Source organism: Drosophila nasuta, chromosome 2R (assembly GCF_023558535.2).
Source record: "Drosophila nasuta strain 15112-1781.00 chromosome 2R, ASM2355853v1, whole genome shotgun sequence".
Classification (NCBI taxonomy): Eukaryota; Metazoa; Arthropoda; class Insecta; order Diptera; family Drosophilidae; genus Drosophila; species Drosophila nasuta.
This window is the reverse complement of record NC_083456.1, coordinates 13,584,241-13,609,089: the sequence shown is the minus strand read 5'-3', so window position 1 is coordinate 13,609,089 and position 24,849 is coordinate 13,584,241. Positions and strand designations below refer to the sequence as shown.

The 24,849-nt window shown below is 39.7% G+C and overlaps 5 protein-coding genes and 1 long non-coding RNA gene across 7 annotated transcripts; 2 read left to right on the top strand and 4 right to left on the bottom strand.

The window, feature by feature from the left end:
• Positions 1–2,301: 2,301 nt before the first annotated feature.
• LOC132787319 (uncharacterized) lies at positions 2,302–3,021 on the bottom strand. The gene is made up of 3 exons (XR_009632528.1): positions 2,934–3,021; positions 2,641–2,744; positions 2,302–2,450 (listed from the first exon to the last, which is right to left on the bottom strand). It is a non-coding gene; the product is annotated as an uncharacterized LOC132787319 (long non-coding RNA).
• Positions 3,022–8,622: 5,601 nt separating this feature from the next.
• On the top strand, positions 8,623–17,535 carry LOC132784280 (protein artichoke). Of its 2 annotated transcripts, none has more exons than XM_060789796.1 (7): positions 8,623–8,701; positions 11,879–12,057; positions 12,267–12,426; positions 12,524–12,887; positions 13,622–13,911; positions 13,970–14,116; positions 14,179–17,535. In XM_060789796.1, the coding sequence occupies exons 2-7, from the start codon at positions 11,897–11,899 to the stop codon at positions 17,305–17,307; spliced, it is 4,251 nt and encodes a 1,416-aa protein (XP_060645779.1). In that variant the 5' UTR covers positions 8,623–8,701; positions 11,879–11,896; the 3' UTR covers positions 17,308–17,535. The 2 variants fall into 2 exon arrangements, with proteins under 2 accessions (XP_060645779.1, XP_060645780.1); XM_060789797.1 differs by lacking the exon at positions 8,623–8,701 and adding an exon at positions 8,714–8,856.
• A 56-nt stretch (positions 17,536–17,591) lies between these two features.
• Positions 17,592–20,276, bottom strand: LOC132784281 (prostatic acid phosphatase). The gene is made up of 7 exons (XM_060789798.1): positions 20,131–20,276; positions 19,872–20,027; positions 19,700–19,798; positions 19,391–19,630; positions 18,497–18,946; positions 18,181–18,439; positions 17,592–18,121 (listed from the first exon to the last, which is right to left on the bottom strand). Exons 2-7 carry the CDS (start codon positions 20,025–20,027, stop codon positions 18,012–18,014), a joined length of 1,314 nt encoding a protein of 437 aa, XP_060645781.1. The 5' UTR covers positions 20,131–20,276; the 3' UTR covers positions 17,592–18,011.
• Positions 20,277–20,383: 107 nt separating this feature from the next.
• On the bottom strand, positions 20,384–22,178 carry LOC132784284 (RNA-binding protein cabeza). Its single transcript, XM_060789802.1, is given in 6 exon segments — positions 20,384–20,752; positions 20,813–21,052; positions 21,111–21,369; positions 21,371–21,595; positions 21,656–21,962; positions 22,033–22,178. Coding segments are annotated over 6 exon segments (1,056 nt in total). The 5' UTR covers positions 22,039–22,178; the 3' UTR covers positions 20,384–20,733.
• Positions 22,179–22,292: 114 nt separating this feature from the next.
• Positions 22,293–24,120, top strand: LOC132784282 (spindle assembly abnormal protein 6 homolog). Its single transcript, XM_060789799.1, has 4 exons — positions 22,293–22,646; positions 22,704–23,558; positions 23,615–23,948; positions 24,009–24,120. The coding sequence occupies exons 2-4, from the start codon at positions 22,740–22,742 to the stop codon at positions 24,083–24,085; spliced, it is 1,230 nt and encodes a 409-aa protein (XP_060645782.1). The 5' UTR covers positions 22,293–22,646; positions 22,704–22,739; the 3' UTR covers positions 24,086–24,120.
• On the bottom strand, positions 24,073–24,816 carry LOC132784283 (coiled-coil domain-containing protein 12). Its single transcript, XM_060789801.1, has 2 exons — positions 24,585–24,816; positions 24,073–24,514 (listed from the first exon to the last, which is right to left on the bottom strand). The coding sequence occupies exons 1-2, from the start codon at positions 24,722–24,724 to the stop codon at positions 24,157–24,159; spliced, it is 498 nt and encodes a 165-aa protein (XP_060645784.1). The 5' UTR covers positions 24,725–24,816; the 3' UTR covers positions 24,073–24,156.
• Positions 24,817–24,849: the final 33 nt, after the last annotated feature.

Here is a 24,849-nt window from a genome sequence, read left to right as displayed (position 1 = left end):
TTGCACATGTCATGGCATAGATAAGCAGCTTGACTCTACCTCTTAAATGTGTGTTATGTAAGTTCCGCATGCCGCATGCCACATGCCACAAATCCCCAACTTTAATTCAATAAAACAATTTTGTCGTTAAATCAACTTGAGCTTATTTTTCATTGCATAGTTTCGGGCTTAAACGAGAAACATTTGCTTGCATCAACTTGTGCATGTTTTCCATTGCATACTTTTAGGCTCAAATGAAAACATTTGCTCCCCAGTCGCAAAACTGCTCAATTTCAACGAAGTTGCTTAAAGAATGCGAGTCTGTTTCAAGTGTGTTCGTTACGGTTTAACCACCTGACATTTTTTTGCGACAAGGAACATGGACATGTGGCAACGTTCAGGAATGTGTTGTGCACAGCATGGGGAATGTTTGTAAAATGGTTGTGCTCTTCCTATCAGACAGAGTCTGTTTCACACTGTCGCAATGTCACCAACAAGTTAATTTCGATGGCATTCGTGCGACACGTTTTCACACATCATTTCTCTGCCTTGCGACTGTGTGTGTGTGTGTATGTGGAGTCTACTTGCGTTGCTATTTAAAGTGAATGGCATTGTAAAAAACTTGCTGCATACTTTTGAGCTGTCGACTTAAAATGGCAGTAAGCCAAACGGGATTTGGGCGCCATTTTCAGCAGCGTCAGCAGCACTTTATTGAAAATTGGTTTGCTATTCTGAAAAGAGAAAAACAGAGAAGAGAGGAGAAGGGAGAAAGTCAGTGGGAAATTCAGACAATAAGTCAAGCAGCCGCAGGGGCTGACTTAACGTTCAGTTCATTTGCATACAATAATTATCGAGAAGCTCTAAAATTTCACAAGTGAACGAGCAGCTTCCGTTAATGAAGACACAAGACGAACGCACAACGAAGAAGATAAAACAAAAGTCGATGATTAAATAACCCATCTTAATCGAAATTGTAGCCCAAAGTAATGCAAATTACATGCACCCCACTGAATTACTTATACCACTTGTGTGTGTGTGTGTCTGTTATGTACAATGTACTATGACAATATTATAATCCCATTTTCCCATTGTGAACATGCAACAATACGAAAATAGGCGCCTCACTCTTGTGCGACTTCCGAGTGTAATTTATGTATCAATATTATTCAATTATGCGACTTTAATAAATTATACAGTCAAAGCCACATCGGCATAAATTGTGAGCAGCTGACACCCGCGCACCTAATGTGAATAACAATGAATACACTCATAGATACTTGCCTCTTTGTTTACCTGAGCGCCAGCTGACTGTCTGCATTAATCAATAGGCTTTCAATTTATGATTTGTTAGTGTTTTGCCAGTGCAAATGCTTTTAATACCTCACAACAATCTGGCAAGTAGATTAACTGGATTACAAATTGAGATTGCTGTCTGCGGATATTAAGTATACGTCACGTAGAACCATAATCTAAGGTTCACTTAAAGCCATTGCAATTCATTTAAAAAGCTAGAAACTGTATCGTAAACAAGAAGCAAATCTCGTAATATTTTTCTGGATCCAGCTTTCAATTTCACACCTCGTTGCAAGGACACAAGAAAACACAGAATCCGGGCGACGTTGCTTTTGCCTACTTGACATTTTTATACAACAGTAAAAGAAGACGACATCATCAAAAGTGTCAATGTGTGGGTGTGTGTGTGTGTGTGGCATGCGTGTGTATATTTGGCAAAGCTTGTAGCCTTTTTTTCGCCTTCAGAATGTTTGTTTACTTTCCATGATTTTAAATATGCGAGCGCAAAAAAAATGTAAGAAAATATTTGTTTGCTATAAAATATGCAAATGTACGTCAAAGCTGAACACCTCACATTTACGGATATTTCTCTCTGTATTAAAGTATTGAATTTATGCATGCCCACACACACCTAAACACACACACACACTCACACGCACACACATGCGTTGCGGTCTTGACAACATCTTCGTCAAATATTTTGAACCTTGGTTTATGTTTCTAGCCGATATAAAAAGCGGTTGATGGATATTGAATATCCAAAAGTTCCACAAACACACACACACACACACACACACATAACATATAATATAATATATCCTTCTTCTACAACCCAATCTAATGATGTCGCCTTCAGGCCACAGGCTCTTTCGTTCCCACAGTCTATTGTGAAAATGAAAAAGAAAAATATTTGGCCAAAAATGCTAGCTGTTGTTTTTTTGGGAACGCAGCTCGAAGCACACTTCAAAGTTGTTATGTTTCTTTGAAATTAAACGATTTAATTGCATTAAAGTTAAATCAAATGCGCGTGCGAAAAGTTTTACGCATTCAGCAGCGGCCAAATCAAATCGTTCAACTCAAGCGTACAACAAATGGAGGCGCCACCGCCTCGCTAGCTGAATGTGGTTGTTCCCACTTCGCTCTAATTTCGTCTTTGTTTGCGGTTTTGCTTGGATCTCCTGCAACGCGAAAAAGTTTTAATTAACTGTTGCAGAACACGCCTCTGCCCCAGCAGCAGCAACAGTAGCAACAACAGTGATTTTGAGGCTTTAAGCTGAACCTTTAATCACCCATTGACAGAATTTGATCGGGAATGGGAAGCAGGTGAATCCGTTGCGAACCCGAAACCAGCCAAAAAAGGTTGCTTACCATTTTCCACCTTTTCACACATATTTGCGCATTGACTTTGTGATTTTCATTTATTTTTGCATTTTCCCTTAATTACAATGGGTATTTTAGCTGCTTTGTGTAGGCTGCAACAAACAAAGTTTGAGTAAATAAAGTAGGTAATTATTTGGATGTAAGTTTAAGGTAATTGAATACCAATTAAATTAATCATAATAAGATCGAGCTCAATCTTTATATTATATATTATATATGCTTATATATTTTTTGAGCATTTATAAAAGAGCATTTGATATTCGGTAACCTTAAATATTTACCATCTTTTGTATTTTTTTTGCTGCAATTCTATTTTTAAATACTCCACAAATTTACGCAATGAAAACATATACAAAAAGGTTCATTTAAATTAAGTCAAAAATAGAATTGTAAGTACATTTCAATGCTTGTTGACTGTTGCTGAAATTAACACTTCAGCGGATCCGAAACCAGATTAAGTTTGTACCAATTAAAGCATTATTACAAACATTTGAATAAATTATAACTTTAGGGTATTTTTGCTGATGTGCAACAACTTGTTGATCTGCATTTTTGTGTATTTTTAATTGCCTTTTAATAATACTGTTTGCGCTTTTTGCACTGCAATCTGTAACTATCCAACACACACTCACATGAGCGAATGCTTTGTGGCAAGAGTGTGCAGCTGTCAATAAAGCAACTGCATTAATTACGCATTTCTGCACTTGCTGCTTACTTGCTACGAATAATGCCGATGTTGTTGTTTTATTGACAGCTGCCTGACCAATTATGGTGCAATTAACACACTTGATTGGCTAACATCTCGTTTACAGCAACCCTTACACACACACACTCTCTTACATCCACTCACATTCACACACCCTCAGTCACTCACACTTGCACTCATTGAGTATACGCTCTGTATGCGCTGAGGTGTATGCTTTGATTTTAACGTTTCAAAGGTGCCTCCTCCTCATATCCTTTTCCTTCTTCGATCCCAATCTTTGCCCAGCAACAATTTGCAAAATGTTTTTGCTTTTGACTGCAAAGTTTGTTATAACAAGTTGGCCATAAAGCTGATTGCTAGTAGCCGCTATAACCATTTTGGCTAACGGCCATAATTCAAATCCAAAAATAGATGAACCGGCAAATAGGTACATTTCTTTTTGTACAAGAATGCCACAACAAAAATATACAGAAAATTCGAATATTTATTGGCTTTTTAATGAATTTTGAAGTTCATGATTGGGTCTAAAAATTGTAGCATTATTAAAAATGTAATTCAAATTTGTATAATTTATATTATTCTAAAAGCATTAATATAACTGTCTAAGTATGTATTATTTCCTCAAGATGTTCTTATTTATTATAATATTTTACAATCATGTTTTCAACTTAAGCTATTCGTTGTTTTTATTCCTTATATTTGACGTAGTTTTTTATAAACGATCAGCAGAAACAATATGTAAGTATAAAACCGTAATCGTAATAAATATCAAACATGTTTAAATAGATGTTTTTTTTTTCATTTTTATTATTTATATAGAAAATATCATTAAATTCAGAGTTTTGTTTATTAATTTATATTATTTCTGAGAATAGGAATAACAACTTTTACTTTCAACAATAAAATGCGACAACATTTTGTCACTCTTTATAGTGTCTCCAAATTAATTCCATTTAAAATTACCTTTTCAAAATAACAAATATAATGGCCACATTTTTACATAGTTAAAATACCCACTTCCATGGCTGCAGGGTATACGAATCAGCCAATTGATTTTCATGCATAAAGATACATTCAGACCCAGACAAGCAAACCATTAATTGCGGCAGGTGCTCAAACGCAGGCAAAGACAATGAATGAATGAGTAAGTGAATGGGAAAGTAAATGAGTGAGTGAGTGAGTGTATTCAGTCTGGAAAATTTGAATATCCCGTCTGGGCACTTGCCGCAAATTGAATTCAAAATGCAAATTACAAATGTAATAAAGGCAAAAAGCGAAACATTTATCAAAATAAATATAGAATTGCTGAGTTAAATTGAATTGCCATTCGTAGGCGGCATAATAGTCATGCATAGTAGACCGAATATTGAGTTCTACTTGTAGATTATTTGTTCACGATATCAATTACAATAGAATGTTATGGCCAAGTTCAAGACCAAAACGAATACAATACAATCAATATTCATCCTACTGTTTGTGTTGGCTGTCAATCGTCGGACTAATTTGATGGACTAACTGTTGAGGGCGGGTTAAGAAAACCAAGGCCACAGACAATAATACCATTGTACTATAAATATACTAAATATAATATACTATAAATAGCAGACCCTAATTGTAGGCATGCTACAAGTTGTAGCTTAAATAATTTATTGAAATAGCTTGAGGAAAGCAATGCAACAGACCATTATACTAAAAATATACTAAATATAATATACTATATATAGCAGATATTAATTGTAGGTATTCTACAAGTTGTAGCTTAAATAATTTATCAAAATAGAAATTCAGTTTAAGAAAAGCAAGACCGCAGACAATAATACCATTGTACTACAAATATACTAAATATAATATACTATATATAGCAGATATTAATTGTAGGCATGCTACAAGTTGTAACTTAAATAATTTATCAAAATAGATATCTGGAAAAATACACAGCTTGAGGAAAGCAATGCAACAGACCATTATACTACAAATATACTATATATAATATACTGTATACTGAATACATTTAACTTAGGCAAGCTACAAGTTGTAGTTTAAATAATTTATCAAAATAGAAATCCAGTTTAAGAAAAGCTAGACCGCAGACAATAATACCATTGTACCATAAATATACTAAATATAATATACTATATATAGCAGACATTAATTGTAGGCATGCTACAAGTTGTAGCTTTAATAATTTATCAAAATAGATGTCCGGAAAAATACATAGTTTGAAAAAAGCAATGCAACAGACCCTTATACTACAAATATACTATATATAATATACTGTATATAGAATACATTTAACGTAGGCATGCTACAAGTTGTAGCTTAAATAATTTATCAAAATTGAAATCCGGAAAAATACCCAGTGACCAAATGTACAATTCTCCACCGACACATTTTGATGTACGAGCTGCGCCAAGGGCTGCCCCAAGTGGCACAGTCGATAGGCTGCAGGTCCAACTCCAACTCCTGCTGTTTGCGTCTTTGCGCATTATTAACTTGCGACGATGCGACGACTAATAAAATGAAACGCCAACTGGGGAGATGGCAACGGGCAGCCAACAACCAACAAGCGACAACAAACAAGTACTGTGGCAACTGGCAACAAGGAATGACAAGGACAATGCGACGCCACCGTTGCCTTATTATGTTGACACACCATCAGACGATGCTGGCGCTGGGAAAAGCGTTTGTATAATTGATTAGGTTTGGCTTTGCCAATAAAGCACACACACACACACACACACACTTTACTTATCGCTCCCCCGGCTCCCTCCCTAAACACATCGGCTCTAAATAATAATTTATGTGCTGTGTACAAAGACATTAATCTTTATTGGAACTCAAAAGTATATGCAAACCGCTGACAAGCTATTTTCTTGTCGTCTACTCATAGCTAAACGTGTTGTGTACTCACTTATTCGCTCTCGTAAATAAAGCACTCGTCTCGCAAAAAACTTTCTCCAAACAGCAGACAAGCTATGATACCTTTCATGGCTGCTGAAGACAGCTCGCCTTCTGGAAGTGGGAAAAGGTCTGAGGGAGGATATTTTGACCCTTCACAGGTGGGAAAATGGGTCGCAATGCAGCTACGATGTTTGCTCCCAACTGACGCATTAAAATCATTTTAATTGCCAACATTTTTGATAGGCCTCGTATTTTATAGGCCACAAGTGTGTGTATGTGTGTGTGTGGGGTCGTTTAATTGAAATTTATGATAAACTGCGCTTGTAATCAAATTTTACGACAAACGTGGCGGGTGCAAAAAGGGCAAATAAGGCGTGCTTTGTTTTTTATTATAGATTTAACCGACTCAGCTGCTAATACCGCATAGTAATCCTTAACCTTGGTTGGTCTTCTTCCTTCTTCCATTTTGACTGCTCTTTAACAGTGCCGTAAATTTAATTATAAGGGATCATAACTTGGATAATGTCAGATTTGCGAAATTTAGTAAGAACGTGTTCTTTTGTTAAATTGTCTTGGCATAGTTTTTTATGGATAGCTATATAATTTGTATGAACTAAATTAAATAGGTCTGCCAAGTTTCAAGGCTACGCTTAGTTATAAAAATGATGTAACTTTACAGCATAAATTCTAAGTGCAACTGAATTTATTATTTTTGTTTTCTCTTTTTATTTATTCTTTCACTCTTTCAGTATATACTACTTATTTCATTATTCTATTTTTATTTTATAATTTATATAATTAATACCTTTATAAAATTACTTTCTATTTTAATATTACAGCATAAAATATGCATGCAATTAAATTCAAAATTAAGAAATTTATTTTCTTTTCACTTCTTCTATTTTATTAATTGTACAATTTTGAATAATATTTGTCTATAGTGCAAAATTACTAAGTCATAAAATTTAGAAAGTACTATAGCGACACATTTCTTTTTGTTTTGAACGTTCTGCTTAAAAATATTGTCCTTAAATGAATTCTATTCTTGCGTATACTTAATAGAGTTGCATATGTATCCCTTTGGCATTATCTCCAAGCGTTAAATTAGGTCTCTGATCGCCATTTATCAATAAGTCAATTACTCTACTCTCTCTTTCTAACTTTCATACTCCAAATGCATGCCATTAACCTTAACTGAATGGTCAGCTAGGCTGTCTGCTCAGTGTCCATTTTGCATAGTCGTATATGCAAATTGAAGCAATCAATTTTGGGGCTGGGTCCAGTCTAAAATAAAAACATGGGAGCTGCCCCAAGTGTGTGTATCTGAACGTGTGTGTGTGTCTATTGTTTTGCTGGATTAAACATTAGAAAATTGTGGAGATTTCGATGAAAAGTGGAGGCAAATTGTGGGAGCGACGCGTCGTCGCTGGTCGAATGCCAAAGCCAGTCAAGTGTTGCGCTTTAGATATAATTCATCAGTTGAATGATTTGATTTATATGGTTAAGCACGAAGCATGCCATGTGTGAGCATGCGTGTGTGTGTGTGTATGTGTGTGTGGCACGTAAGTTGCTAGCTGCTCTTCATACTACTTACTATTATTATTATTTTGTTTGCCATTTGTGGACCATTTGTGCTCATGAAAATGGAAAGTAATTTTTTTGTTGTTTTAGCGCAAAAGAAATTTTTGCGGTCGCGTCGTTGTTAACATGCATGCCTTAACATGAAAACATAAAGATTATAAACAGACATAAATGTAGGGGGCGGGGCAGGTCTGCCAGTCTGCCTGATTGCTTACCTGCTTACCTGACTAGCAGCTCACTAACTGCCCGACTGTTTTGTCAGGTGTTAACAACCTCTCTTGATGTGCATGGCAAGTGATGATCTGCGTGGTAGATGCCTCGTAGTCTTTGCAATTACTTACTATAGTTCAAAGTAAGTAACATATCTTGGCATCAATATCGAGATCGTCGTTTTGTCGCTTTTTTTGTCACTTGCTTGAATGCGCATTATTGAAGACTTAACCCCATTAGCGTAAATTGGCGCACTTGCCAATCAGCGAAACAGGTAGATGGCTAGGCAAGGGCAACAAAAGAAACACACTTTCTGTGGCTGCGACTGCGGCAGCGGCATGCCAAAGAACAGCGAGGCGAAAACTTTTACCCAGCCCCAAAAAAAAAGAAAAAAACGAAAACCATGATCGAAACGCACAATATCAACTCATTCACGAAGCGCAGAGACAACGGCGAGAGAAAGAGAGCCAGCATCTTGGAATTTTTAGTACCTGACTTCTTCTTTTTTTTTTTTTTTAGTACAAAAACCAGTTTCTGGCATGGCGCCCGATGACCAAAGCAGCCCATGGAAGGCAAAGCTGCTGTGAGCAGCGTCAGTTGCTGCGCGACGCTCAAGTAGAGCACAAGACACAGAGATCGAAACGAGCAAAGGCAAGTGTTTAAAGCCGAAGTTAGCTACCAAGCCGAACCGAGTCGAGCCGAAGCGAAACGAAACCAAACCGGGACGCGACAACAAAAACAGCGCGAGTCAAAGCGAGACGAGACGAGGCGACGCTGTGCATGCGCAGTCAGTTGTAGTTGTAATTGTATGTAGTTGTTGTTATTCGGTATTGTTGTTGTGGTGGTACTTGCTTGTGTAGAGCTGTGTGTGCAGTGCGCCAGTGCGCAGTTTAATTATTGCCCCACCAACATCCCAACAACAACAACAACAGCCGCAGCAGTAGTAGCAGTAGAAGCCACAGCTCCCTGCTTAAATTCCCGTTCCCCGCAAGCTGGCAAGCAAAGTTTACTTGTTTGTCTGCATTTTTACTGCACTCGTATTGGTATACATGTGTGTATAAGTGTGTGTGTGCGTGAACAGCGGCACTGTGTAATAGCCATTTTTCCAACACTCCACTGTGTGCGCTTTTCCATGGGAAAATATTCTTTTTCGCGTCGTTTTGCGCTTTCTTTTTTGTGTATAACAAAACAAACGTAAACACGTAACAATATAAAAACTAGCCACAAAAGAATACAAAATTTCCCAAGCAACAACAACAAACCAAAAATAAACACTTTTTGTTTGGAATTGTGTGCAATTTCACAAGCTGCCGCTGTTGTCGTAGTTTCCCCTGCCCGAAAAAGTAAGCCAAAAATATAAATCAGAAAAGAAACTGGTTACAACAACAACTACAATAATTACAACAATAACAACAGCAGGTCCAGCAGCAGCAGCAGCAACAACAACAACAGCAAATTGTTTTTTAACCGCAGCTTGTGATTAACATATTTCCCATCAAAAACTCCATGTTTTTAATCGCCACAACTGCAGGTGTATGAGTGTCCATACAAACGACAGTGTGCGAGTGTATGTGCGTGTGTGTGTGTGTGTGTAAAACAAGAAGTGGACGCAGTCGCAGTCGCAGTCACAGAGACCTTGAAGCTGTCGCTGTTGTCGTCTTGGGGTCGCTTCATGGACCAGATTTTCGTATCGATACGAATCCAATGAGATGAAATCAAATCAAATTGCATATTACAATGTGAATGTGTGTGTGTAAATCCCGGAGATTTTGAAATGCAATGTTTTATGGCCAATATAAATTTACATAGAGATGTTCACATATTTGCATACTCATAAATAGCTTGTCGTATGCCCGTATATCTATCGAGATGCCTGTGATCAAACCCGAGTCTCTAGTCTTCAGATGAATATTGGACAGCTTATTTCGAAAACTGACCAAATAACGTTTTGCATGACTATGGACCGTACAGCAAATAAAACATCCAAATGCATACATATGTGTGTGCGAATGAGTGTGTCTAATGTACACATACTTACACTCACACATTCAGAGTGTAACAACACCTGTGCTTGCTGTGTACGGTACAAGTTTTTTTTCTTCATTTTTTCGTTTTTGGTGTCGGCGCGCGAACCAACAATCCAATCCATTCCAACGGTACTGCAAACGCCCCGGAGAGAAATAATCAAGAATATGAACGAACACACACACACTACAGCACACACATATATGAGCACTTGTACTTGTAGTTGTGACCTTACACAGACAGACAGCGAATTCGCTCCAATAATTGGCACAATTGTGCCATAAACAAAGTTTAAAGAACTCATGATTATAAAGTATTACTTACATTCTTGTTGATCTAACATTGAATTGGATTTATTATACTTAAAATATATTTCGCTTCTGAATATAAATATTATAATATAATAAAAACACCTTCTTGAAGCTAGATTGAAAGCCAAGGTTAAACATGTTCAAGTTGTTTAGAACGACTGCAATATCTTTTTAATCAAACGCAATTATAAAGCAATGTAGATCGTTCCCAAGTAGTCAAAAGCACTTTTAATTTGCTACTCTGCTAATTGTCTGACCAAACCTTTGTCAAATAAATTACCATAGGTGTGATAATGCTGTAAAACATTGTTAATTATTTCTTGAACATTTCGCAAAGATTTAAACACTGTAAATAATTGCTAATTATTATGAAATTTGAAAACTGGTTTTTATTTTCGTCAAGTATTGATTAATAAACATTAGCATTAGAGTGGTGTCATTATTTATTGCAAAATATTTAGATGCTACTTAAGCAACAAGTTTGATTTCGGCGAATAAACATATTGGAATTTGTATTCGCCGGGATTAATAACTATATATTGTTTTGTTTTTATTTGCATGACTGCATTGCAATTATGATTTCATCACTCACCAGTTGATTAGTTAATTAAACTGTGCTGCTTAGAGTTAACTAACTTTTTCTAGTTCAATAGAAAAGTATAACAAGAGTAAGAAATAGAAAAAAGAAAATCCGACATAAATCTAGTTTAAAAGCTATTCACTTTTCCTACATAACAATAATGAGAGAGTTCTACAAAAAGAACTCTATATACCATAGAAGAATATTACTCAATCCCCGGTCATAGCTCAATACAAAAAGAACAATGGCTTGCATAGAATTATCATAACAAAAGCGACACGCATCTATTTTGCTGTCCAAGAGTGTCGGCATCAAGAATTCAATATGTAGTAAGAGAGGTCTAAGCAGTAAAGAGAAGTCGAGATGTAGCACTTAATGCCATCATAGCTGCAGGCAGAGTCCGTGATTATGATTTGATTGTGAAGGCTAGAATGTTTCTGCTATTTAGGTGGTAATCGTCATGCCCCATTCTAAATCGTATGTGTAGCTAAAGTATTTTTTTTCTTTATTTTTGTGTTAGCTTTGTTGATTATAGCGTTCATATGATTTTCGGTTCTCTCGCCAAGCGATTGTCAACAAACAACAACAACAGGAAAAAAAAGCCAAAGGCAAATATGTGGTTTTGACCAAAAAACTTGCCTGCGGTATGCAAATGAAATGTTTCTAACAGAAAACTGAGAGAGAAAAAAAATAAACGTGGAAACAGAAACAGAAACAGAATAACGTTAAAAGAGGAAATGACCAAATACGAGTTCGACTTTGAGTTTAAGTTTGGGCGAGAATGAATGTGTAATAAGCGCGGCATTTGAAACGGGTTTCAGGTAGCATTAACATTCGTATCGTAGTAACATAAATTGGCAAAGCTAAATGGAAATCAATCTTATATGTAGTATATTCGTATCTTAACTGCAGCGCAACGAATCAACGAAAATGGAAATGTGGAAAATGCTGCGGCTGCTGCCAAATTGTGGACAGCAACAACGACAGCTCATGTTGTTGTTATTTTTCTGTTGTCTCTGCTACTTGACCCAGCACTCTGAGGCCTGGCGACCATGTCCGGAGCTGAGCACCGCTCTGCGTTTGCCATGCAGGTGAGTGAATCTACATGGCGAATATTCGTATATCGTATGTGGTGGAGAGACAGCGCATTTCCGCTTGTCGATGATTTTAATAATTGCATGCAATTTACGAAGTGGTTTTGTCTTTGACTTTAATCATCGCGATCATGACGACGTCGACAACGAATACGACAATCAACGTTGCAATTACAAATTACAAACACAACAAATAACAATTACAGATGCAATGTGGTGCCTTTTGCGGCAACCGGACAACTGGGCGCCGTGGCCATGGACTGCGATCGCGTTGTCTTTCACAGCGATGCACCACAGCTGCCATATGGAGCGCCCATCGTGGCGTATACGCAACGCCACAGCGGCCAACAAACATTGCCCGCCCAGGTGAGCGAACGTCAACGAACTGCCAAACGACAAACGAAGTGTTGTCGATGCAATTTAATTGTTTATTTACACACCTTAATTACATTTTTATTCGCAGACATTTGGACAGTTGAAGTTGCCCATTGAGGAGCTGGACTTGTCCAACAATCTGATACGTCGTATTCCCGATAAGGCTTTCGTTGGCCTCAAGGACTCCCTTAACGAGCTGCGTTTGGCCAACAATCTGCTGGGCGATAATCTGAATCCCATCTTCTCCACCGCCGAGCTGCACAGCTTGAAAAATCTGCGACTGCTCGACTTGTCGGGCAACAAGATCAAGCTGATTGAGGAGGGTGTGCTTAAGGGGTGCGTGGACCTCAAGGAGTTCTACATGGATCGTAATAGTCTCACAGAGGTGCCAGTTAATTCGCTGAATGGTCCAACTGCTCTGCGACATCTTTCATTGCGTCAGAATTATATAAGTAAGTCAATTTTAATGCTATGAATACTTATAATAGATGCACAATGCCAAATTGCCAACTTTGTAAATAACTTTGTGGTAGTTTAATTGTCACTTAAAAGTGATTAGTAAATTATCAACTCCAACGCGGTGATTCACAAGTTGTTAACCTCTTTCAATTGTTTATTTCACATGCATATGTGCCATTGAAAAATCGACGGTTTAATTTCTAATTTGAATTGACTAGTATCGTATATTCACATCTTCCTCCTCAGTGATTCTCAAATGACTAACCTAATGAGTGGGTGGTAATTTTAAAATAATTTATGTTTTGTAATTCCTACTATTAATCACAGTTTAAAATTCATACTTTACTAAATGGCTTTGCTGCACTCATATATTAGTCAAAGCTGATTATTTTGAAATATTTCTTAATAGTTTATATTAAGTTATTGCTGATTACTAATTACCGCAATCATCTCTTAATAATTGTAGGCTAAATGTTGCAATTGCATGAAATTCATAATCACGCATCAGTTCTCGAAACTTTATTATAATAATATTAACTAGTCGGTACAACTAAAAACTTATTTATAGCTTACTTTGAATATCAAGTTTTTTTTAACCGCAAAATGACTAAGACAATTGAATAGAACATAAATCTGAGTCGTTGAATTCAAAATCATTTTGTAATTTCCGACATACAGGGAATAAATGCAGAAATTGCAATTCATTGTCTTACCTTTTTCTTTTTAGCAACTCTGCATCGCGATGCATTTAGTTCGCAATCACAGCTGGAGATCATTGATCTGAGATACAACACATTGCGCAGCATCGATAGCCAAGCGTTCCATGGACTGCGCAAGATACGCGAAATTAAGCTGGCTGGCAATCGTCTTAGCAATCTGAACAGCGATGTCTTTGAGAAGCTGCCAACGCTGCAGAAACTGGATCTCTCCGAGAACTTCTTTGGTCAGTTTCCCACTGTGGCTTTGGCGCAAATACGCGGACTGAAGACCTTGAATGTCTCCTCCAACATGCTGCAAGTAAGTTTGCAATAAACATTTCCTTAAGCTAAAAGTTTTTAACTGTAAACGTTTTCAGCAATTGGACTACACGCACATGCAAGTTGTTAAATCGCTGGAGACTCTGGATCTAAGCCGCAACAGCATTACGAGCATTCCACCGGGCACATTCCGAGATCAGACTGCACTCAAGTACCTCGATCTCAGCCTCAACTCTCTGCGCACAGTGCGTATACTTAATGTTGCGCATACGCAAATACGTTTATAATAATTTTCTTCGCCTTGCAGATCGAGGACGATGCTTTGGAGGGTTTGGAGAACTTGCAAACGCTCATCATCAAGGACAACAACATTCTGCTGATTCCGGGCAGCGCTTTGGGTCGCCTGCCACAGCTCAGCTCGCTGCAAATGGACTTTAATCGCGTGGCCGCGTTGTCGGCTGAAATTCTCGGCTCGGTGCAAGCAGGCGACATTACCACGCTCTCGCTCTCCCGCAATGTGATACGTGAACTCCCTCCTGGCAGCTTTCAAATGTTCAGCAGCCTGCACACTCTCGATCTAGCTGGCAACTCGTTGGCCATGATTAATGCGGATACTTTTGCGGGCTTGGAGAGCACGCTGATGCAGCTGAAACTTTCGCAGAACAAACTCAGCGGCTTGGGCGGCATGCCATTGGTGTTGCCAGAGCTGCGCAGCTTGGATCTCAACAACAATAATCTTGGCGAGATTTCACCAAACATTTTCACAGAACTGGAGAATCTGCAATCGTTGAATCTGAGTGGCAATCATCTGGCTCCCCTCACTCCAATGCTCTTCAAACCTTTGAGTCGGCTGCAGATCATTGATCTAAGTCATTGCAGCATACGTCAGCTCAGTGGCGATGTATTGGCTGGTCTGCAGGATCTGAAACACATTTACTTGGCAGGCAATCAGCTGCAGGAGTTGCAGGATGGCAGCTTCCTCAATCTGTGGAACATTAGCTCCATTGATCTGTCCGACAATCGCATCAATTCCATACGCGCCGGCGCCTTTGTCAATGTGATGCAGCTGAAACGTTTGGATCTGCATGGCAATCAGCTGTCTGCCTTTAAGGGGGAGTTCTTCAACACGGGCACAGGCATCGAAGAGCTGGACATCTCACACAATCAACTGAGCTATCTGTTTCCTTCCTCCTTCCGCATTCATCCGAGATTGCGTGAAATACGCGCTGCCCACAACAAGTTCTCCTTCTTCCCCGCTGAGCTCATCACAACGCTGCAATATCTGCAACACATTGATCTGTCTCACAATCAGCTAAAGACCATCGATGAGCTGGACTTTGCCCGACTACCACGACTCCGTGTACTGCTGCTGGCCGATAATCAACTGGATATGGTCAGTGAAATGGCGTTCCACAACTCGACACAACTGCAAATTGTCGATCTGTCCAACAACAATCTGGATCGCATTGGCGAACGCACCTTTGAGGGTCTCGTACGTCTCGAGCAGCTCAACCTGGAACATAATCGCCTCTCGGAGCTGTCCGATGGTGTCTTTGAGCACTCCAAGCTGCACATGCTGGAGAACATTAATCTGGCGCACAATCGCTTCGAGTATGCGCCACTCAATGCACTGCAGTTGCGACAATTCTTCGTCTCCTCGGTGGATCTGAGTCACAATCGTATTCGTGAACTGCCCAAGGATGATGGCATCATGATGAATATCAAGAGCATTGATTTGTCCTTCAATCCTCTGACTCCACAAGCTGTGCACAATGTGCTAAACGAGCCCAAAACGGTCAGGGAAGTGAATCTTGCAGGCACGGGCATTCAGGAACTCCAGCTGCTGGAGACTCCTTTCCTGCAATCGCTGAATCTGTCGCACAACAAGCTGCGCAACATCAAGTCCGAGGTTTTCCAGCGTGTCACGCTTCTAGAATCACTGGATCTGTCCAGCAATGAGCTGCTGTCGCTGAGCGATCTGTCACTCGCCTGGCCACAGCTGCAGGTGCTCCAGGAACTGGATGTGTCCAACAACAGCTTTGAGCTCATCTCACAATCCAACTTTGCGCAGCTGGAAATGCTGCGCACCCTGCGCTTGAATCACTTGCCGCTCTGCAGTCGCATCGAGAAGAATGCCTTCCGCACGCTTCCGAATCTGGCCACGTTGGAGGCTTATGATCTGCCGCTGTTGGGCTATTTGGATCTGCAAGGTATCATGGAACTGCTGCCGGGATTGGAAATGCTAGACATTGAGGTCAAGGATGGCACAATTGGCAGTGAACAAATACAGCCGCTAAAGCATCCACGCCTCAGCTCGCTTGGCATACGTGGCGAACGCTTGAAATCCATTTCGTCAGGCACCTTGGCGGGTCTCAAGAGCAGCGAGTTGACCATTAAACTGCAGAATACCTCGCTGACTGCCTTGCCACCTGCGCTACTGTTCCCCGTGCCACGCTCCTCACATCTGACGCTCAATGTGCATGGCTCCAAGATTGGCGCACTGGTGCCGCAGTTCCTGAACGCTCTGGAGGATCGTCGTGCCAGCCTGCAGCTGCAGGGTCTGGAAAGTAATCCCATCAACTGCAATTGCGAAGCTCGCGCGCTGCGTCGTTGGCTGCCTAATTCGGGTATGCCAGACTTGACTTGTCACGAACCACCTTACATGGCCGGACGCAAACTCATCGAGGTGGGCGACGACGAACTCACCTGCGATCCACGACGAATGACTTCAACGACGCCGGCTTCACGTCCCTCCACGCCGCTGCTGCAGAAGAGCTCCAGCCAACTGGTGACACGCACCAGCAGCAGCGCCACCACCGAGGAGCCGCTCATCATCTGGAGTCTGGAGCCCACACAGCCGACGATCATGAAGATTAAGACAAAGGCGCCGCTGATGAAAGCCCAAGCGCCCATCATTGGCAACGATGATACGTTGATCATTGGCATCGTTGGTGGAGTGGTCGCCTTCATAGCCATACTCATCATCATCATTTGTATTATACGACTGCGCATGAGCAACGCCGAGTATCAGCAGAGTGCCGCCATGATGGGCATGCCATCGGCCATGCAAATGGGCGCTCACAATGCCGCCTACAATTACAAGTCGAGTGGCGGAGCGCCGACAGCAGCTCTGTACGCTGTGCCACCATATCAGGCGAATTACGCAACGCTGCCGCACAAAGCGGCCTCCATTCATCAGTCCACACAGAATCTGTCGCAGCGTCAGCAACAGGCTGTGCAACAAGCGGCAGCTGCTCAACAGGCAGCAGCTGCTGTCGCCGCCTACTCGACCATGTCACGCATGTCGTACTTCAGTGGAGCTGGAGCGGGAGCGGGAGCTGGCGGTGATGGTGCTGAGAGTTTATCACAGCACCAACAGCAGCAGCATCAACATCAACCATACATTATTTATTCGGATGACAAGGCATATAGATAAACACAATGTAGAGATTGCTTAGTCAAATCTGTAGAGTATCATCCTCACTTTTCTCCATCTATCTCAGTCAAATCAGCAGAACAGGTTCTACACAATAATAATATTAATAATGATAATAATATATGAATATGAATAACAAGAATATTCATTGTCAGCTTATGTTGTATATAGACTTAGTACACTCTTATCTGTATCGTATCTATATCTTAATAATTAATTAAGTCGAAATATAACGCGTATGCGTAATAAACAAATTATAGTATAATAATAAATTGCCACAGTGGTTTCATTTCATATAGTTTTTCACAAAAGGTGTCTTTTATTTATACATCAAGATGTTTTTTTTATACAAGTCTACAATACTCGTAAATGCACATAAGTAATATCGTATATATATATATATATATATTGATTTATAAAATTAACACATGTGTAACGTGTGTTCAAAATGTGTCAGATACTTCAGGATAATCATTCACAGTCTTTGTTTTCCATATGCTTTAAATAAACAACAATAACCAGAGCGCATATTAATTTCATTTCCAATGCTTAACAAAGTTATGTCGTATTTACAATTCTCGCACCAATTAAGATTATTAATTAATTAACATGTTTTATGGCAACAAGAAACCAACAAAATTTGAGATACAAAATCTAATGTTCCAATTCGGTAGATATAACAAAAGTCTTTTTTTTTTGAGTATCTATGCCATTTGACCATACGAAGTGTGCATTGTGTAATTACGACGACGATAGTAGACCATTAGGCCATAGCTAATACACAACAGAGCAGCTATGATACCTATGAGCATGGCTGCGAAAAGATAAGATTTATCAGTAGCAGTATCAACAAAAATAGACATTATAATTTACCTGTCGCCGCACCTAAGTTAGCTTCTTCGTAAGTCATGGTCAATGTTGAGCGCTGGCATTCTGTATCCCAGTCCACGGGCAGCACATCCTCGTACAGTTGAAAGAGTTTCTCTAGTGGACAGGATACACCACAGCCAGGTATATCCATTGGCAGCGGCTCCGCTGTGGTGTTCTTATAGAACAACGACACCAACGGCTTATTCTGATCGTCCACACGCAGCTCAAACATTATGCAAGCTGTGTATGGTGGACTATGCAGCTGTTAAAATACAGAACCAATGAATCACAATAATAACAAATAGTATAAAGCACATACCTGAAACAGATTGAGAGTATTCAACAAGTTGGCAATGGTTGTGTCATGTGCACTATACACAAATACTGTACGATCCGGATGCAGTTGTTTCTCAATCTTCTTGTTGAATCGCGTGAGTATGTCTTTAAGTAATGGGCCAGTTTTGAGACGTGCCAGTTGGCGGGTGTAAGTATTGATAGAGAATGCAAAATTCGACACATACGTCAAGTCAGCGCCCCCGTAAACCTTTTGTGTCCACACTGGCAGCGTTTTGTTGTACAATTGCTCGATAAACAATGTGTTATTAAGATATTGTGCCTCCATAAAGGTTTTTACAGGACGACCACTATTTTGGCTTAAGTAAAAAAAGAGATCTTTAAAGCGTTCCAGCTTCGCCTTAAACTCCGCAGACTCTTGTAGAATAGACAAATAATAGTCAAATGCAGGGCAGTCTGCCTTGGCACCGATTATCTAAAAGAAAGGTAGCTATTAGTCTTGAAGTTTAGGGAAAACTCAAAATTTGCTTTAAAGTTAATTGGATATTTAAGATAATTTCCCAAAGCAATAAACTGTGCAGTATAATGTGCTTAACTGATAAAAATATAATTAGCATTTTGAATAGCTGCATAAATCTGATAGCAATATTTTTTACAAAAGTTATGTGCGCTCTCAATAACTTAGAATTTGTATTTAAATAAATAACATATATAAGATAACTGCCAAGTTACACCATTTAAGGGTTATAAACTGTACTACTGTACTGTAGAACTTCACAAACATGTTCAAAACTAGTTTAAAACTACCAAATTGTTTTCATAAGTTAACCTTGGCATTTAAGTTAATTGCATTTTTATGATAATTGCCAAAGAATTTAAGTCATATTAAGTAAAACAAAAGAATCAAAAGCATATTTACCGCATCGTATTGTTCAGGCATCGTGTGAACAGGAATCGGTTGCCATTTGATTTGATCATTCCACACATCCTCACCCATAGGTTCGTATAATCCAGCCAGATTGGATTGGGCACTCATCAGTGTGCGGTCCACATCTGTGGACTGTATGTAGATTTGATCTACGTCAAATCTTGTGCTCAACAGCGAATTATAACGTTTCCTAAGCCATTTGCCTAATTCATAATGTTGTTGCTTGCCACGCTAATAATAATGAGGTAAATTTAGTCATAACTATCCGTAAACTATGAATACATAAATACAAAAACTTACATTAGTCAACTGTCCCCAGCCCGTTGGCCAATACTTGCGGTTTTTCCAGGGATCCGTTGGATATGGATCGAGTGGCATTCGATCGCCATGTCGAAAAATCTGCAATTCAAAATTCAATGATGAACCATATGGTATAAAGTATTTTTAGGGTACAAAAAAGCGGGACTCTTACCACATGCGCAAACTTCAGTTCACCTGGCAACGTGGCTGGAACACCTTCAACATCTTCGCTACGAGATTCCAGAGACGCATTACCACATCCAAGTAATGAACATATGCAGAGAAAGACGATTGCCTTGACCGAGTAGCTGGTTTGGTAATACACCATCTTGAACAAAGAAAAAAACCGCCAACGAGGTAAACTGTTATTCTTAATTAAATTCAACCTCACACAATAATTGAGTATGTGTCATGCACAATTGCGCGCTTACCGTCAACGTCGAGTAATGGAGACCTTATCGTGCACTAGCTATCTTTTAAATAACATGCATTACTATCCAATTTGATTTAAGCAATTGTTGCCATTGTGTGTTGCGATTTCACAGCAGAGTGACCAACGTGACCGTTATTTGTATTTCAAAAAAATACCAAATCTTCACCGAATGTTTTGGTATTTTTGACCAGCAGTTCAATTTACTGCTATACGGTATAAAAAGGTTATTTTCAAAATATTTTAATATTAGAGTTTATATTTTTATTTTGTCGATCGTAAGTCAATGGCCATTGAGTAAGAACATGTCTTACTATGTGCTCGATTTTTATTTTTTTTTTCTAATTAAAATTTCTATATGCAATTATTGAATCATTCTTAATTTCAATTAACAAACATACTGTTGATTGTTTTTTGTTTGGACTTAAAATTGTAACGCGTTTGGGATTGGTTTCGAACTGTAGACTTAACTTAAGAATTATTGGAAAACGAAATTCGGCTATGGGGGTTATTGTTTTTGTTTAGTAATCCACTCTGATTACATTTGCGTCTGGTATTTGATATCTAAAATCTTCTATTACCACCTCCCATATTCAGTGCAGCTCTAGGGGGGTCCATTAAACCTGTATTGATAAAATAAACTTATTAAACTATATTGTGGAATATAATTTATGATAACATACCTATTTCTGCCAGGAACACTGCCGCCCTGACTACCAAGCGGTGGGAAGTCCGATTGATATGAATTTGGTGCATTATTATGCTGCTGATGATGGTGACCATTTGTAGGTCCGTGTTTATTAAAGTTTCCGCTCTGACTGCTGTTTTGTCCACTGCCACCACGTCGCGCATTAAAGCCACCACGACCAGCAAATCCGCCACGATTCGTACTAAAACCGCCTCGTCCAGGTGGCGTGCTTCCACTTGAATATATGAAACTTTTAGTAACGCATTTCTATATAAATGATATTTATAAACTACCTATTCATGCCCAGATTGTTGCGCTGACGCTGGAACATTCCGTTGTCGGCACTGTTCCCACTTGGCAGAGGCCCATTACCAAATCTTCCTTGCTTGTTGGCGCTGCCAAATGACATTTGCTGCTGCTGCTGTTGATGATGATGATCGACAGCGGGCAACGCAAATCCTCGTCGATCTTGCCCAATATTTTTCGCTGCTCCAAAGCCACCGCCACGATGTCCACCATGTGACCCATTGTGGAAATCATTGTAGCCGCCACTTTGATTGAATTTGTTTTTTGTTAAACGCTTGCTGTGGCGGTGCGTCAGTGCTTTGGTTCTGTTTGCTATAGGGTGCATTGCGTTGCTGTCTGAAACTCCCCTCGTTCCTCATGGGTCCAAAATGACTGTCGTTTGAATTTGATGTCCGATTATTGCCTCTTCCACCTCCAGCTCCTCCTCTGAAGCTATTGCCACTCATGTGACCACCACGATTGAAGCTGCCACCTAAAAAAATTAAATATTATATAGCGTCTTAATACCTACAATATTTGTTAATTATTTTACCTTGCATAGGCCTTCGATTAGCAGCTCGACCCCCTTCACTGCCGCCTGCACCAGCTGCCCCGCCTCCGCCACCACCACCTCGTCTGTCTTTTGGTCTTCCGGGCTCCACGACTATAGCCTGTCCTTTGAATTCAATACCATTGAGTGCAGCAATGGCGGCCTCAGCCATTTCAACGGTCTCCAGGTGAACAAATCCACAGCGATTCATAATATCGCACTCGACTACAACTCCATAGCTGGTGAATAAATGCCGAAGCTCCTCGGGTTTGCAGCCAGGCGGCAGGCTGCCCACGAAGACTTTGGCGGTCTGAGAAATGCGGCACAGAAATGATGGTTAGTCATTTAAACGCTCCATGCAGCACCTCAAATATACTTACAGACATGAAAGCACCTTTAATGTTTTGAATTTTCAATTTTTCTTTATTTTTATATTTATTTTCGTGTTTTCTTCTTCCTCTTTCCACATCGCCCAGCCAGACTAACAGTTAACAGTTGCTGGTGCTGTTATTTAACAGCAATGCCAGGGATTGTTTAAATTTAACATTATCATTTTTTAGCATGTCAATTCACATACAAATTGACAATTAGCTACAAATATTTGTTAATTTACATATATAACTGAAAAATATAATAATATTGAAACGTAAAAATTACACTATCAGCTGTTTTCATCAACGATAGCAGTATCTATGTTAGGCTGCAATCAAGGAATTATCGATAATTAGTTAAATTGCGGTGAAAACAATTTAAAAAGTTATCGAATATTTTAGTTGTTTGCTTGTTTGTGTTTTTTTTTATAAATATTTTTAAGCAATGTGGGCGCCAAGTAATGAAGAAACTTATTTTGCAAGCATGGATGCCACCAAAAACGTTGTACACATAATGCCCTGTGTGGAGATGATGGTCACCTTTAGCGGGGAGCGAGAAGCCTTGCGCTTGAAAAAAAGCTTGTGTACTGTACGCTGAAAGAATTGACTTCAAGGAGCTGATCGTAAGTATGGCTTCATAACAATAAACTGGAATTAAAATTGACTGTTTGTTTGCTTAGCAACTGCGATTAACTGAAAAATGCGATCAGCGACGTATGTATATAACCACCGTGGACAACGCATCCTTTCACATACTAAAACAGGATCAATCATTGAATGTCACCTTCGCGGGCTTCATGGAAAATGTGATACGCATGTTAAAGGACTGCCAGGCTGGTAAACTGGAGCTCTGCCTCTCCCAACGCAACGATGCAGCTTCAGGCGTCGATCAATCCAATCAGGACTATCTGTTGCAGTTCGTCGAGATTAGATCGTTTAAAAATCTGGTGCATCTAAGCCTGCCTTGCCGTGTGGCACCATTGAACACAGTGCTCTTCTACATCAACAGCATGCTTGAGGTGGCACACAAGCAGTCTTACAAGCTGGAGCAGAACACGCAACAACTACAAATGGAATTGCAATCACAACAAGCACACATCGATCAACTCAGTTCGGACAACGCAAAATTACGTGAAGCACTGCTGGAGAACACACGGCAGTTGGGCGAGAAGCACTCTACAGAAATGCAACAAATGCAGGACAAGCTGCAACATCTAAAGGAGCAGCACAACAATGAAGCCGAGCGGAGTCGGCGTACAATTGCGGGACTTCAAGCGCAATTGGACAGAGCGATACAGCAAAAGGGAGATGTAAAGGCGGCGCACGAGCAAGCGGAGCAACGTAATCAAAGTCTCAACGAGGAGCTGGCGTGCTGCAAGACACGAATCTCAACCCTGAAAGAGCAAAACGATAAACTGCATACTGAGCTGACGGCGGCCAAGAAGCAAGAGCGCAAGCTAGAGTACAAAATCGAGGACTTGAAACAGCATACAAGTGAGCTACAGGAGCACATACAAAAGGGTCATAAAGAAAAGGTATATGCGTACCTAATGAACATTATACATAGTACTAATTTTATTCATAATTTCAGGCAAACATTGCTGCCGAATTGGAAGCTGAGAAGAAAATCAATCACACCAAACGACAAGCTCTGGAAATGGCCTCCAATGAAATCTCGAAAGCGAATCAAATCATTCTAAAGCAAGGCCAAGAAATGCTCAGTCAGAAAAAGACCATCGCTTGGCGCACCGAGGTGGCGTTGCAACAGGAAAAAGCTATTAAAGAGAAGGATAAACTGCTGTGTCTACGTGAAAGCGAGCTTGAGCATGAGCGTCAAACTTTGCAACAGCTGCGACAAGAAATTCCACAACAGCTGCAATCAATGCGACACTTTGCCGACGGCTTGGAACAAAAATACACGAATCGTAAGCTAGCATTAAAACTATACATTACAACATTCTTCACAAACGAATATTTTTTTTTAGAAATTGAATCGCTCAAGCAACACTTGACAGCAGCGCGTGGCAAGGAAAATCAAGGCCACAGATCCAATCGCAAATAGTTAAGAAAGTTTTTTATAGAAGAATTGTTGTGTGTTTGTTAATTGTATTATATTTATAATTAAAATTTAAGTTATTCATAATCTTCATCTGCATTTTTGCCGCCGTTTTGTACTTGAGCCGTTGCCACATTGACAGCTTGGCTTATGTCCTCAAACTGATTCATTTTCAGGCGCTCGCGTATCAGTTCGGCAATGGCTTTCTGTGTGCGTCGCTCCAAACGTTCCAGTTTCTTGCTGACATCACGCTTCAAATCCCAGTCGGGCTTGCGTGGAGCCAAATTTGTTATGTCAATCTCATCAATGACCATTGGCTGCTCCAGCAAATTAAGCTGTGACTGCACAGCCGTCTCAATATTGCCCGTGGGCTCTTGTGGTAAAATTTCACCCGTTGTGTTTTCATTTTGTGGTTTATAACTACGAAAAACTGGCCTAGAATCGAAAAGGGAAAAACAAAACGTTTTGCATCTCATCACTCAGAACGTAAACAAACTGTACTCACTTTGGCAATTTGTTGTCTGCTGAGTCTGCGGCACCAGAATTTTTCGCTAAAGCCTGTTCACGCAGCTTTTGCAAACGTTCTTTGCGCTTTAGCGACTCTTCGGTAAGTTTCCCCAAGTTGCTAGTTTCGTTGCTCGCCATTGCAATTAGGGATAATAAGAAACACAAATAAAAATAAACAAAACTTATGTAGCTCGTGCGCTTACTGTGGCTTGTTATCGATAACTCTCAGCTCGATAAGCGATTGTGTTTAGCCAATAAGTCGA